Source organism: Onychostruthus taczanowskii, unplaced genomic scaffold (assembly GCF_017590055.1).
Source record: "Onychostruthus taczanowskii isolate IOZ18803 unplaced genomic scaffold, ASM1759005v1 scaffold65, whole genome shotgun sequence".
Lineage (NCBI taxonomy): Eukaryota > Metazoa > Chordata > Aves > Passeriformes > Passeridae > Onychostruthus > Onychostruthus taczanowskii.
In genome coordinates, this window is record NW_024504233.1 from 3,511,098 (window position 1) to 3,527,220 (window position 16,123).

Here is a 16,123-nt window from a genome sequence, read left to right on the forward strand (position 1 = left end):
GCTTTTTTTACAGGAAAAGCCAGGGTCACCTGAAATGCTGGGCAGCTTGAGGAGAAGTTTGTTATTCTCCATCCCCTACATTAAACAAGAAGAAACTCTTGGAATATGTAAATAAAAACCAAACAGCCCTACCCACATTACAGCAATAATCAAGTATTCATCTGAACAGGGATCTAAAAGGTCACATTTTAAATTTAATTTGTAAATGTGAAGAAGCAAACACATTTTAAATGGAAACAGGAAAGCAAAGCAGCCCTGCCACATGAGAGCAGAGGCAATATTGCTGTGCTACAGAGTAACAACCTCACCACTCTTGAGTCTTCCCACATTCTCCGCTTTAAATGTTTCTGTGTTTAAGAATTCATTTCAACACCAGTTTTTTGGCAGCTTCTGCCCATTTCAGCTAGAAACTGTGTCACAGCCATTGAGGCACCATTCACTTGTGCCTCAGTTATGTCCCTTGTAGACAATGGCTTCAGTTTTATTTCCTGGAAAAAAATCTGAATTTTTGAGTGCAATTCTCTAGGACACAACACAAAGATACCTTGTTAAGGACAAACTATCAATGAGCAGATTCAAATGGCACAGCAGAGAAGACAACTGTCACAAAGCAAGCATTGAAGCAAGCACTTACATCCAGACAAAAACACAGAGTACAGGAATAAAGGACAGCTTACAGAAAGTTTATGGAATCTATGCCTGCATTTCCGGAAATCATCGACTCAGTAAGCACAGTAAAACTCACGTGCTCAAGAACTGAGAATCAATAGCAATTACTGCATGATTATAAATATATTTATGCCCTATGTCATCACTACCCAGACATAAAACACAAGTGTAAGAAACCTGAGTATTAAACACCAAAAATCCCCTTTTCTCTTGGAGATTGTTTATAATATTAATATAAAATACTATAGCCAGTGGCTTAACTACACATTTGTACTTGACAGCTTTTTAAACATCAGAAATGCATTCTGAAACCTGAGTGTGCAGGAGCTTACAGTTTCTTGCTGCTTCTCCAGATTACTATTCCTTATTAAAAAAAAAAAATCCATATCTTATTAGAATGCACTTTTGTGCCCCTAGTAGGGGTATGAAATTATTAGCCCTTGCTGTTAATTGCCAAAATCATTATCCACATGAAAAATGGTGCACTCTCACTTTGTTAAGGCAGCAGGTCCCTTCTCTAAGGTAACAGGCAAGCAAGTGAACAGCACGGGATTGAGGGAGGTAACTGGTAGGACACCATCCACTGAACTGGCATCCACATCCACCGGCAGCAGTGCCTTTAAAACACCTTCCCTGAGGTCAGATCAGCACTTTCTGACCCCCAGCTCGGGCACACTGAAAAATGCCTGAAGGGAGAATAAGGCAACTCACCAGCAACTGAGATCATGGCAATACACACTGGATTGTGTTCAGAACTGGAGAATTAATCCGACCACCCTCTCAGTATTTCTGGTAAATTACAGTATCCAAAGCTTTAGACACCTACCGTTGCATGAGAACAAAGCTTTTTTACACCACATCATGCCTGAATGTGTCCCAGATACTTCACTCGGTATCAAAGCTGGATAAATCTCCAGTGACTTGCCTGGCCACATATGGTTAAATGTATCACAAGCAAGAGCACCATCATAATAAAAATACATCATCACCATTTAATCATTCTCATCTGCCTGATGGAATGCCTGCTTCATTTTGGCTCCATGTAAAGCAGAATCCTTGTCTCTAAAAAACCTCACTTCAGGTATTCTCAAACACTGAGCCACAATTTTGCATAGTAATTGTGATATCCAGTGTTGCACTCAGATAGTGAATAAGAATAAAATGTATTATATAAAATATTTTAAAGAAGCATCACAACATACCAGAATGTATTGCAGTTCTGATTTTAAATTAAATTTTATCTTTTTACTATTTTAGAAGCTCTTCACTTTATGTAGTACTTGGCTCCTTAGAAAAGTAACCTTTCAAAAAAAATTAGCAAGAATATTTGCATATTATTTAGGTGAATTGTATATATTACAATCACACACAGAAATATCTCCCTTGAAAATCCAAGTTTCAACAAATATATTGAATAGAGAAATCAGGTATCTTAAAAATGAAATCTTAAACTAGTGCCATGCCTTGGCTTTGTCATATGTATTTCCTTCCACACATAATAGTTTTCCTGCTTTCCACATTCTCTACCTTAAAACAGAGCCTAATATAAGTGATAAAGTAAGATGCTAAGCATCGTACAAATGTCAGCCAAATTTGGCATGAAAAGCTAATATACTACAGAGCTATAAAAAGGCATAGTAAAAATCTTGCTATAATTACTAAGTTTCTCTCAGTTCTTGGCAATTCAATCTAAGTCCTACCACAGAACTGGATGAACAATCTCCTATTTATTTTATAACCACTACCTAAAATATCAGGCAATTATACCACAAATATTTTTTCTTATATCGAAAGTGACAATGCATTGCAGCCCAGTTAAAAAAAAAATTTAATATCCAGGATTGTAGACAAAAAGCATCCTAAAACACCGATTCACACCTATGATTGTAAGTTTTGATCTCTCTTTATCTTTAATTTCAGCTGATTTTTTTCCTTATTTTGTTTTAAGAAACATTTAAATGGACAGAATCACAGAAGTTGATTTATGAAACCCAAATTCTCATTCTTTATGATCACACACTTCACAGACTGTGTTGCCTCAGGGACATCCATATCCCAGGCACCATGGGGCATCATCCTCCCAGGCTTCTGCTACATTTCTTCAGTCTCCCCTACAATGGCTTTTACCCTTCCAGCTCCAAAAATCTCTCCTCCTTCTGCTGTATCACCAATCCCCTCTGATGGCAAATACAAGCAGGCTGACTATCTCCAGAAACACAAGAAATGCAAATCTACCTGCATCTTCCTCAGTAAGGGTACGGGAACGAAGATTGATTTAAGTGTGTCTTTTCTACCTGGAAAAGACCTTTTCTAATAATTCTTTATCCCACAACTTGTGGCAATGAAAGGAGTCTCTCAAATCTCTGCTCTTCTGTCAAATTTAGCTGCAAGTGGGGAATGAGCTAAAGAAGGTGCTGACTTGGAGGCAGAAATTAGCTAAGTCTTCTTCCCTTGGAAAACCATCACATATCTATCAATCACACTCTACATCAAGGCTAGCTCTACATTCTGCATACCTTAACAGTAAAAACAAACCCTGAAGCCATTCCTGAACAAAGTACTTCCATAAATCTGAATGCAAACACATACAGGCCAGGTGGCGTATTTTCCAGAAGAGTGCTAGACCTGTCATGGATAAATTAATATTTTACTCTTCTGAATTCTGCTATTGCACTTCTGATTCATTAACACACCTTGCTTCTCCCCTTTCCCTTTCACACAGGCTAAGTATTCAGTGTCATCCCTTGAACCGTTAACTTCCTTTCAGCTTGTTCTGGATCATGTTCCTAACACTCTAAATACGAGCATCCTCTTGGGATAGGCCTTGGCAAGCTGTCTGCTGAAAACTCTGACTCCTAGCACAGATCACTTAGACATGACAGGCCGATTGTCCTGGGTTTGTCTTAATTGAATTTTTGGCGAGGAGGAAAAAGGGTCAGCCACAGAAGTGACTTTCCCCACGACAAACATCACAGCTTCCTTCACAGCTGACAGAAACAATAGTGAGCTGGCTCTGAAAACTAATACACTGCTAAGCCAATTAGAGAAGCCGGACACGCCTCTATAAATCATATTTAAGAACAAAAAAAAAACCACAGAAAGCTCTTTCTTACTTCCTGCTTTCCAGAGAAGAGAGAAGTCATCGTGTCCCCCCTCCCCGGCCCTGGCGCGGCTGCGCTGATTCCTGCAGCCGGGAAATGCCCGCGGAGCCTGGCCGGGGAGCGGGGCCCACAGCAGCCGCAGCAGCAGCACGGCCAGCCGTGTCCCCAGGTACGGCCCGGGCTAGATTAACCTTCTCAGCGCTGAAAAATTCCATCTGAGAACAAAGAAATCCGTGGATGCCAATCTGCTCCCGAGTCAGAGAGAATGAAAGGTGGAGAAAACAAGAGGGCAACACCAAGGTCAGTGAAGGAGGAGAGGCCGAAGCCCAGAGGAAAGAAGGACAGGAAACGCTCCTGTTTAGCAGCTGCAAACCTTTTGCAAGCCAAGGTGAGAATACAATACACCAGACCATTTCCCTGTAAGTCAAAGTGTATGTGGAGATGCAGCGTTCATGCGCAGCTCAGAAGAGAACTGGAGAATACAGATGTTGAAAGAAGCTGTGATCTGACTTGAACAGAGAGAACCTTTGCTTCAAGAAATAGAAGAAGAAAACCTTTGCTTCCAGAGATAGAAGAGAACCTTTGCTTCAGAGACAGAAAAAGAGAACCTTTACTTCTATACTAGAACAGCTCATCCTTAAAAAACTGCACCCCATAAGCCAGTGACCTACGGAGGCAGTTGTGAGAAGACTGACAAAACGTGGGAGGGAGTTCAGGATTGCAGATTTCTGGGCGGGCTGCTGCTCATGAAAATTAAAACCATGAGAAACTATTTCCTGTGGCATGGCAGGAAAGACTCCTCTCCCCAAGTGAACTGAAGAAATATTTATTTTTAGAAGTGGTAAACTGACTCAAAATCCCATGTTTTGTCTCTTTACCTTGTAGGTGGGAAATAGAAAGAGGCTGGGGGGAGGAGAGGTGTTCTAAAGCTTTATTTTAGTTCTTATCATTCTCCTTTTAATTCTGTTAATAAAGTTTTCTTTACACCCTTTGAAGTTTTCAGCCTGTTTTGCCCCTAAAGCATTTTCTCCTAATCCTTATCTCAACCTCATGAGCTTTAGTTTACCTGGTTATTTTCCCCTCCTCTGCTCCAATTACAGCAGAGGAAGATGAGTAGATGATTTCGTGAGTGCACTGGCGTTTGGCCAGCAGTCCACCCACTACACAGGTGCTTCATCCCTTTCTGGGTACACCTGTGCCAGGAAGTCACCTGTAAAAGCCAGGGCTTTTTTTTTAAAAGCCAGGGCTATTTTTATTTTCCTAAATATTAAAAACCCACATAAACAAACACCCTTTGTCAGTGCTGTGACGGCTTGCACACTGAACTGTAATGCTAAAAGCCAGCCTTCCCTCAAAGTATTTCAGAAGAGACACGAGAGCCCAGTGCACTCACTGGGCCTTTGATGGCCTGTGGCACCAAGAGAACTGGAACACCTGTGCATCACAAGGCACCTGGTATCCCAGAGCACAGTTTTAAACAGTTCTAGGGCAACTCCAGCAGAAGGTGTACCACCACCACAGCCTGATTTGGATGAAAAGCAGTGTAACATTATCGTGAAAGATGAGTGCTGGAGCAGTCAGAAAGATGATCCCTCCATTTTTTTGACGACCTACATTTTTGCAGACAACCTACAACAGTGCATTTCTCTGTCAAAATGACTGTTTCCAAAAAATTACCTGATATTTACTGATAGGCAAGTCTAAAAACCATCATCTGTTGGACAAGCAGAAATATTCATTCACCTATAATGAATTAAATCTTAGAACCAGATGTGTGATGTGATAAACAAGTTTTAGTAACTCACTGAAATTTCCCTGGATGCATTTGCATCAATACTTAATGACAACATGTGAACTTCAGAAAAAATTTTTTTGTTTGCACAAGCAGCTGGGTGCTTGGCTGATACAGCCCAATACAGCCCATCTGGTCACCTTCTCCTTTACAATAACTGAGGTCCTTTCCCAGAATCTTTTCTGAGCTCCAGGAGCTCCCTTGGTCAGCTTCTCTCAGCCTTCTTCCATGGAAAGGGTTCACTTGCACGTGGCTACACAGATGTTACATCAAAGAAAAGGACTGCACACATTCCAGCTGCAAAAGTTTCCTAAATCTGCCCACAGGTCACAACTGAGCCAAAAGTCTGAATTACGTTTTTGCTTTTTTTCCTACTAGTCAAGAGGAATTAATTTCTTTCATACTCTGACCTGTAAAACTAGCTTGTCACAAGAGAGTAAATGAACCCTCTTGCTTAATCACTAATTAGGTGCTAGTATAACTTTGTATCTGAAAACAAATTGTTATACAGTATGTTGTAATCAGCTACTTACTTCAGATCTTGCAGAAGGTCCTTTGCATTAAGCATTGTTATTAAAGAGGTCGTGGCTGCTGGAATAATGATTATGGGAGTTCGAGATCCTGTAGAGATAATAAAGTTAGACTTTTCCTGGAGAGGCTTTTTTGTTGTGTTCTGGTTGTTGTTTCCTCCTCTCCTCCCTTTTTTCATAAAAAGAACTGTACATAACAAAACTCTTGCTCACAAGGTCCCAGCCATGAAAAAATAGTAAAGGAAAATAGTAGTAAAGCTTTTCTAAAGTCAAGGTTTTCATTCACCAAAAAAGCAGATCCCTGTATCACGAGTCTCTCAACGTGTGTGGGACCCATATTTAGTACAATAGAATGCTATTATGCTATACAGAATACATGCTATATATTCCACTGCTTGCTTATACTGTTGCTTGTAGTGTCAAGAAAAAAAAATGAAAAGTGGGCACAATTTACACAGAAATGAAAAGGATCATATAACTAAAATTTACTCACCTTTTTTCTGGTTTGGAGGTGGTCTTGCTTGAGAAACTGAGAAAAAAAAAAAAAAAAAATAAAAAATACAGTAGAATGACTAGGACATCAATCCAAAGGTCACTGCAAGGCATCTGTTTAATTGCAGGAGTGAGGAGGGAAGAGTCACACTACAGTCATTAGATCACTTTTAGGTGCAAGACACTAAGATGAAGAAGGGATTTATAATTTGGGTTTGAGCATCCAGAAAACAAACAGCTTTTGACCATCTGAAGGAGATGGTAGGAGAGTTGAGTCAATCTCTCCCACTTGTACTGAAGCTACTCATCCTCTCTCCAACCTCCACAAAAGGCCAGGACACGACACCATGGACAAAAATTCCCAGCAATCTTGAAAAAAGCTGCTTGTAGATCTTTAGTTCAGTAGTGCTGAACCAACAGGAAAACCTTCACAACAAACTGATCTCTACACTTCAGCTTTCCATTAGTAGTTATTATTGCACATGACATCCATGGGATTTAGCTATCCCAAACAGATACAGAGCTTTCAACAATCAAAACCTGAATTTCAGGCTTACTCAGGTTAATTTTGGATTGCAGCTTGAGTTACATGAGGTCTTCAGGAGCCAGACACAGTCAAGCTCAGACACTCAAGGGGAAAACCACCCAAGCAACCAAAAAAAGAAAAATAAAAAGAGAAAAAGAAAAAAAAACCAACCCACCCACAAACAAAACTACCCTCAACAACCAAAGAAACCCACAAAACTACTGTTACACTGGTAGAAACCAACGGACTGCCCCCCATCTCTCCAGCAAAATGTTTCCCCTTCAGTCTTCCAGGTGGTGACCACCTCAATACGGGAGACACTGCATTCCAAGAGTGGAAAAGCCTCTTGGTTTCTTCACTTTGGTGCTATTACCTGGTTACTAGGTGACTTGCCTGGTTTCCCCAAATAAACATTTTATAGTTCAGTTTTCAGGAGCCCTAACTTCAGGAGAGAAGTGTAGCACTTGATAATCATCATCATCCATGTTTATCCTAATTCAGAAAATGGTGAGTAGTAGAGAGATTGATGCAGACTAACTCAAGCCTCAACTGCTACTATGCATGACAAATTTCATTAATTGACTTCCAATTGCTTAGCACCAACTTGCTCATGTTTATTTATGACCAACTGTTTCAGAAACTTCCTAGAACAATATAAATATTCACAGCACATACTTGCCATTATTGAAATATTGAGACCATATCCTTAATTATCTTTTCCTGACACTGTCAAATGCACAGATATAATTGGCAACACTATATTGAACTACATGAACTTTACCTACCCAGTGATTTTAAATTTTTTTTTCTTTAATTTAGGTATCTCCTTGAAGTAAAAATATTCTTGAAATTATGAGCAGAGCCAGCTGTCTTAAAGCAAAAAACATCAAAACAAAAAGGAGAGGGAGGGAGAATAAGCATCTGTAAGAAATTAAATAGCTGTACAAAGACAGGTTAGGAGAAAAGGTTGGTAATGCAAAATGGTGCCAAGAAATATAATTTAAAAACGCATCTCAAGTATTTTCTTCAAATCACTACTGTCCAACAGTTTAGCCTAATTTAACTAATGCTTCCTATGGGCAAAGCAGCATCCTCCTGGAAACAGCAGGTTTTAGTTGCTTTGACTGCTAAGAATAGAACAGCTGAATTCTTAACATATCCAAATATCAAAATGCAAAAATATCCCAGGACAGGCAGAAAGAGAAATCTCTTCTGACTCCACCTGACTTCTTTATTCTCTCTTCAGTTTCCAATGTAGATGCAAGATAATGGATGGGGCTGGCCTCAGAGCAGGGCAGTATCAGTGTCACCTCTACCATGTACAAAGCCCACGCTGCTGGCAGGAAATGCCCAGGAAGTCACAGCCAGCAGCAGGGACTGTGACAACTCAGTCACATTTCCTTTCTTGCCACTTCTACCCTTTTCATTCTGCTGTCTGTCAACTCCATCTGCATTAGGATGCTTAACGGGGCTAGTGAGATAAGTATGACAGGCAGCATGACCTTTCCAGTTCCAAAATAACCAAACACAAGAATCTGTGCACAACAGCATTTAGGCATGCTGAGAACATTCAATATTAGAATGGATTTTGGAGGAAGAAGCAGCTTTACAATATTAAGTCTTAGCATTAAATCCTGCAAACAAATCTCAAGGAATTAGCAAAGCACACATTGCAAGCATTTAGAGTCTCAACAAGGATATACAGTATTCCAGCAGTACTTCTAGAAAAAGTATATTCATTTTAACTGGTAGCTTTGTTTCCAAGCCCCCCAGAATGTTTCCAGGACCTTCATAACGTTATCTTGTCCTGAAATAGCACCTTTCACTTGAGACCTTCTTCCATCAAACCACTAAACTCTCTAAGTATGTAAACCAGGGGCAAATCTGCATATCAGCTTACAAATACTGTTCCTCTTATATACTGGTCCTACACACTTCTAGAAACTCATCCTGAGGGTTTCTTATTTAAACAAAGTACATTTATCATCCCATTACTGCATCAAAACTCGAGATTCAATCTGACAGATAAATGGACTTGGTAGCCAAAATTTACTGAATGGAAATTAAAAACCCAGCTGAGGATTTTGGCCCCGTTACAACTATCTTATGTGCATAAGAAGTGTGAAGAAGTAATGATAACACATTCAGAGAACTACTTATTTCTGACATATTAATCCTAGAAGAAATAATATATCTCTTTTTGAGATTAGGTATTGTGCTTGTTTATCCTTGGAGTATTAACCAGCTCTTGTTAGATATCTGAGTGGGGATTTTGTGAAGTTTTAACTGCTGACATACCACGCCCACAACCAAGAGAAGTTCTTGACTTTTTCATTTCAGCAGTGCATGCTTTCAAAGGGCTAACTGGGCAACACACTGAAGAGAAGGACCCCAAGTCCCATGGTATAACAAGAAACAAAAGGCTATGGGTTTTTTCCAATACATGCAGTTAAAGGCCAACACTAAATGACCTGTACTTCACTCTTGAGCTCACTAAAGTTCTAAAGAGAACTCCTTAGAAACTCAGGCGTATGTGGGACAGAAGCCCGTGTGACAGGGGCCACCTTACCTGGTCGTGGCACAGGCTGTGCTGCCGGAGTTTGTGTTTTTCGAGCAGATGCACCTTCCTTTGAAAAGACAGAAGAGCAACACGATCAGCTGAGCTTTGTGTCAGGTACACGAGTTTTCAATTAACACAGAGGTACTGAAAGTATCATCATAATGAAGCAGTATGTTTCCACTAAAGAGATGGAAGAAAATAGACAAAGTATTCCAAACTCTTTATAGATCCTGTTTTAGGTTTAGGGAAGACAAACAACCTCGACAGTCTTACATTTTAACCAATCATTAACTTTTTTAACATACATTCAAAGAAACCTTTCCTATTTATAGTATTGTTTCATTTTACCTACTACCACCTCCACCAAGGGTTAGTAATGTAAACAGAAGAAATTGGCTGTAGAAATTTCCAGTCAAGATCCCCTTATGCTTTGGATAGAAAACCAGGACCAAGAAATTGCAATGCATTCCTGACTTGAGGAGTTTAGTGCCCAGGAATAGCACTCTCATGATAATTAGTTCTGCTCATGCCTTATCCAATTACCTTAATGTAACACACAAAAGACCTGCACTACTGTTTATTCTTGTTAATTCCCCAGAGTCAACACAGCACCAAAGAAAACAGTGAGGTCACATGTCTGCTTCCAAAGCAACGCAATTCCTGCAAGAACAAATTTTGCTCTCAGTTTCTGCTGTGAAACCTCACTGAACATAACACATAGCACCAACATGCTAAAAAGCTGCAGCATATTCCAGCCACTTCTATCTGTTTGCAGAGCTGACAGGAAAAAAACCTTTTTAACACGAAACCATGGATTTTAGCTGAAAATTACTTAAACACTATGTGAGGTATCCTACAAGCATGAGACATTGAGAAAGGTCAGAGATCCCACTCAGAGGAAAACCTGTTGGAAAGGACTCCAATAGGCATTATCAGACTTCTATCTCCATGCATAAATAACAGCGTGTTTTGTAATGCAAAATAAAAGAAAGCTCATGAGAGGGCTCACTGCATGATTTAAATAATACTTAGAGGAGCTGCTTTTAAGTTTCCATCATGAAAGTTAAAACTCTTTATCTCATGATCTCTGAAGTACAAATAGAAGCTCCCACACAAGCCCATAGAAAACACAAATTTACTCAAAGCCTCTCTTCCCTGAGCCTTAGTGAAGCCACCCATGATTAGTTACAATAAGCTGGAGCTGACATTTGGTGCAGTGAGCAGCTTTTGTAACTTTTACAGGCCCATTAATCGTTAGTAGAGGGATTTAACCCTACTCTGCAAGTAATGGGTCTACCCAAATTTTGCTGTACTCTTTTCTGATTATGGAAATACCAACATTTATGTAGGGCAGTTGAGTCAGTGCCTGTTATTTTAAGATTTACTTTTATAGTAGCAGAGGAAAGGTATTTTTGCCAATGTCCTTTCACAATAATTACTCAGAAAATTATAAAAATGAAAATACTACCAGACTCTAAAGAAAGAGCAGCAATAAAGGCTGACTACCTTTGAGACAAGCCTTGCAGCTGCGAAACAGCATCCTTCTTTTCACCTCCACTTTCCAAGAAAGCAAAATTAAAACATTTTGCACCTCTTTCTGTAGAAAGCTACCATGTTCTGTGTCAAAAGAATGATTCTGTGCTGCACTAGTTACTCATTTTGAAGAAACCAAGAATTCCCCCATAACACTTCTTTAAATTCACAGCACTTGATGAAATGTAAAGAAAATGATCAAGCTAAAGAAACATCAACTCCTGCAATGCCAAGTTTCAAGTTTCTAAATCCAGTTTAGATGCATAAGCATTACTGTGTGCTGTCCCACACCTTCATTCCTCCTTCCACCCCTATGGAATGAGCAGTGCAGCCTTGCTTGCCTCCCTGCCACTCAGCCAGTGCTTCCCATGGCTCAAACACAGCCTGCAGTGAAGGAGGCAACCAGGAGCTGCAGCAGAGAAACTTGTGAACAATTATAACCAAATAAGAACCAAAGCCAAACCAGTGGCTTAAGTCTAATGAAGTAACTGGCAAATTATCTGCATGGGAGTTCTTCACACTCTCCTCTGAACTGCCTCCTCTACAGCGATTTATGGGAAACTTAGTGCAGGAGCCTAAAACAAAACAGGAGGGCTTTGAGAACATGGCAACTGAAATAAACAAAATATACCCACCCAAATGAAAAAAAAGTACAGGAAAAAACCCACATAAAAGTAGCTGATTAATAGTAGGAAATAAATTCATTTAAATGAGTAAATACCACTTCCATGCCTACGACCATTCTGTTTGTAAGACCAAATTCTGCAAATCAATAAATTGTGGAGATTACAGCATGATAATCTCAGGAATGAACCTCCCTCAGCTCACAACTCCTGATATTGAGGTACCCTGAAAGCTCAGCTGTCACCTGACTGAAGGTATACCATCAATCCTTTGGAGGTGATTTACACCCCTTCTCTTTTTACAATTTTCAGTGATCTAACCACTACCTCTTGTTCTGTAAAAGCTGCAGCCAATGTAGCAAAAGAAACTCTGATCAATATTTCACCCCCACATTTCTCAGAAGATTTGTAAGGAGAAATGTATACTACCAAGGTGAGGAAAAGAACAGAAGCACAGAGCTGTGGTGGTTGACAAGACCTGCCAGTGGAGAGGAAAACCTGGTGTCAGTAAGGAAGTCATTATCAGGATAATTTTGTTAGGATTTTCCTTTGTTCTGCTAAGTTTGGATTCAAAATTACTGCTTTTCTGAAGCCTTCAGATAGAGATATAAGCTTTTCCCATGACAACACACTGATTTAAGACAAGCTCTGCTCTTAAGGCAGGTATAACCACAGAGACTCTATTCCAGGATTTCTCCCAGAGAAAAAAGAGTATTCCTGTGGCAGAGTAACGCTGTAGCTGCTTCACCCAGCTACACAAAGGGGATGCTGCTGGTGACTTGTGGTCTCTCAGCTACTCAGAGGCAACTCCTGGTTTGCACACTCTCACTCCCTGGAGTGAGAATTATTTCTCACTGAGCACACACAAAGGTATTTCAAATCTTTTCATGTGAAATTCTTAATCTAGAAGTTACTCTTAAGTAACCAGCGCACTGCAAATTGAAACTCCAGCTAAGGGAGCTTTTGTTCATGCAGCTGTACCCTAAGCATCACAAGCAGCAGAAATCACTGTTCAGCTATTTAAAGAACATTCATTTCCTCAAAATTTCTGAATACTTAGACAGTTTTGCTCGAAAATGACATACCTAATTCTCATGCATAAGCTGTTTGACACTGTTAAGGAGTATATTATGAATATTCATAAGTTGAAACTAATTTAGTAACAAAACCATGTAATTTGAAAAATACAAATCTTCTTTAAGACAACCACTTAACGTTGTTTTTTAATCAAAAACATATTACTTGGTTTACTTCTGCTAATTTACCATAGAAGGTTATATATATATATAGTTTACTTATGATTTACATTTTAACCATTCAGAAGCAACAACCTGACACAGAATGTCATCAGCTCCACACTTTCCTGAGCCTCACTGCCTCGTTTTCCCATAGTCCTGGATCTGCTTCTCTGTGGGACTCATTTTAGTGCTTATGTTCCCTGTCATTTCAGACATTTAAGATATCTCTGCCTAGCAATGGTTTTGTGTTTAGTGTATTCCTTTTGCTATTTAGCATTGTTGTACCTAGAAAATACTGGGTGCACAAAGCACTGGATGAGTGGAAAGCAGCTCAGTAGCTGTGGTTAGTACAGCCATGGTTGGGCTTAAGTTTCCTAAGAGTGGCTGTTGGGGATTTGTTTGTTTTCTTTTAGACACCTTTTAAAACCTCTTGGTTTTGAACCTCTTTTTTTGACTTTTCCAAAAATAACAATTTTTTTAAACAGCTATTTATGTGTATTAATTTTTTTTTTAAATTACCCATTACCAAAATTTACCAGACATCCATCAGGACCCAACTATTATTTTCCTATATTTTAGAAAAAAGTCTGTATTTTAGAAACTTAATGCTTTTCTTAGGTTCAAAATGAGCATTAACAGCCATAGTTAGGTTACCCTCATTTCCCAACTAGAATGAAAAATTGCCTGAACAGTAACTTGTGATACACTTTAGAAAATAAACTCTCCTGTTTCAAACCAAATTATTCAAGATATCTTACGGCAGCTTTACAGGTCCAAATTGTGGAAGGAAAAACTATTTCATTGCATATTCATACCTTTTCTCAACTGGTTTCTCTGTAGAGATCATAAGAGCCTGTAGTATTTTGACCTTTAAAAAAACATTAGGAGCAAAGGAAAGAGTTGACAATTTAATGCCATCTTGTGGCTTTAATTTGGTAAATTAAATTACTATCTTGTTCCTTAATAATATTTAAATTAGTCCCAGAATTTCACCCAAAAATCTGAGCATTACTGGGTAGCCTGCATGCTCCTGCCCAGAAGCAGTAGAAGCAATAGTAACACTGCAAGAAGTTAGCAAGTGCATGCATGTAAAACACAGAGCAGCTTCCAGCCATGACAGAATCCACCCAAAGACACCTCTGTTTGTGAAGAGGAACACAGCAAAACTTGGATTCAAAAGAGAAAGAAAAGAAGTACATGTGGATGGCTAGCTTGTAAAATTATTTTCAAGAACAGACTTCAATGTATCTATTCAATTTGAGGTACAAGAGACTGTAAAAACCCACTTTAATTACCAGCAACTCTATTAGCATTTCCTGACTTAAAGTATTGAACCTTTGAAAATTTTAGTAAAGCCAGCCTAAAAAACTATGAAAAAACCTAAAACAGCTGCATAGTTAAAAAGAATACAGCTTTTCTGTAAATTAAATATTGCATATATCAATGTATGAACAAACGGCCAAAACAAAGGGTTGACTTCAAAGCAGGTATCTAAAAATTGGTCCAGATGCCCTACTTGAAGCCTGATAGAAACATCTATTTCATATAAATTGGATTCTGAAAACATAGAGTTTTGGTCAAAAAATTTAAAGCCCATAGAAGCCTTGGAAAAAAACCCAAGCTTTTCAAAGAGTCATGCAAAATAATCCAACTCAGTTGGGCTGCCTCTGCAGCCCTCCCAGTAATTCTCTGACTTCTGTCTGCATCAAGGAAATATTAATAATATTTTAACTAGTGTTTCACATCGTCATTTTATTTATACATCAAACTGGTATCATTTATTTTCATATTTTTATGCACACACAAATTTGTGCAGTCCCACAAGACACTTAAATAATAAATCGCAAGCTTTTAATTGCCTTCCTAATTCTAATCTTTATAGTAAAAAATAGAATTTATTGTGCAAATACTTCTAATATTATAGTTACTTTCACTTCCATTGTTTGCAATATTAATGAAAAGGTCATTTCTACTGTTTCTATTGTTTCAAATTTCTTATTTTCTGGAAGGGAGAGTGGGAGTTTAAGCAGAATTAAAGATATTTTTACAGAACAAATTTTAACAGAAGAACAGTTTCACCAGTATTTATCAAAGGACTCCTATACCAGCTACCTAAAGAAAAAGCATAGATTCACTTTTTCACACCTGGACAACCAAAAAAACTGATCTGACAAGACAAAGAGGACTGATAAAAAATAGATAGAACATGTTTATGTCAAAAGACAAAATTGATCATAGAACCATTAAATTTGGAAAAGACTTTCAAGCTCATTGAGTCCAACCTTTAGTGTATTATATTAAAATGTATTTTACTGAAGGTCATGTCTTACCCAGCACAGAAGGCTTCCTATCCTGAAATTCAGTTTCATGCCACAAAACTCAATGTCAATCTTACAAAGGTAACAGAAGCCTCGTTATAGTTTTCCAAATCTTGAAGTACATATACCAAATTTCACAAAAGACGAAAGCAGAATGAGCACAGCACTACAGGGATGGAGGAACGGGGAAAGGAGAACAGGGAGGGTGGCACAAATAAAACTCTGCTGGTTCCACCCAAACTTTAACACTTGTTTTACCACACCATGCAAATTCAACTTTCACTTACAAATCTGGTCCTTTATTAATTCATAACAGAATTAAAACTGACAAGATCATTCAAATTTGGAAACCCTGACACTGTTAAACATGATAAACAGAACTGATGGGTGTTTGCAGGTTAGACCTGGCAATGAGTGTCAATGAATGAAAAATATTCACTGCAATTTCTTGTTCATTACCAGGTCAAATTAGCTTTAAACATGATTGAATTAACTGGACTGCTTATTGATATCTTAGGAAATACTCTGGTCCTGCAAAGAAAACAAACCAAATCACAACTGAATGTAAAAGAAAATTGTAGTGACTAGTGAGCAACTAGGGACAAAAGCATATAAAAAAGCTGCAATAACAAAACAGAAATCACTGGAGAAGCTTTTGAAAATAATTAATCAAAGCCACAACTACTGAGATGCTTTAAAACCATTACCCCCAAAGTTAAGCTACCCAACCCCTCTGAAGAG

The 16,123-nt window shown here is 38.7% G+C and overlaps 1 protein-coding gene across 2 annotated transcripts in view; it reads right to left on the minus strand.

Moving 5' to 3' along the window:
* CDC73 (cell division cycle 73) overlaps positions 1-16,123 on the minus strand; it is a 102,443-nt gene that overhangs the window by 10,444 nt on the left and 75,876 nt on the right. For both annotated transcript variants that reach the window (XM_041420643.1, XM_041420644.1), the window contains exons 11-13: positions 9,680-9,737; positions 6,586-6,621; positions 6,096-6,183 (exon numbers count right to left, since the gene is read on the minus strand). In XM_041420643.1, coding sequence (XP_041276577.1) covers positions 6,096-6,183; positions 6,586-6,621; positions 9,680-9,737 — 182 coding nt within the window. The remainder of the gene's footprint in view (positions 1-6,095; positions 6,184-6,585; positions 6,622-9,679; positions 9,738-16,123) is intronic.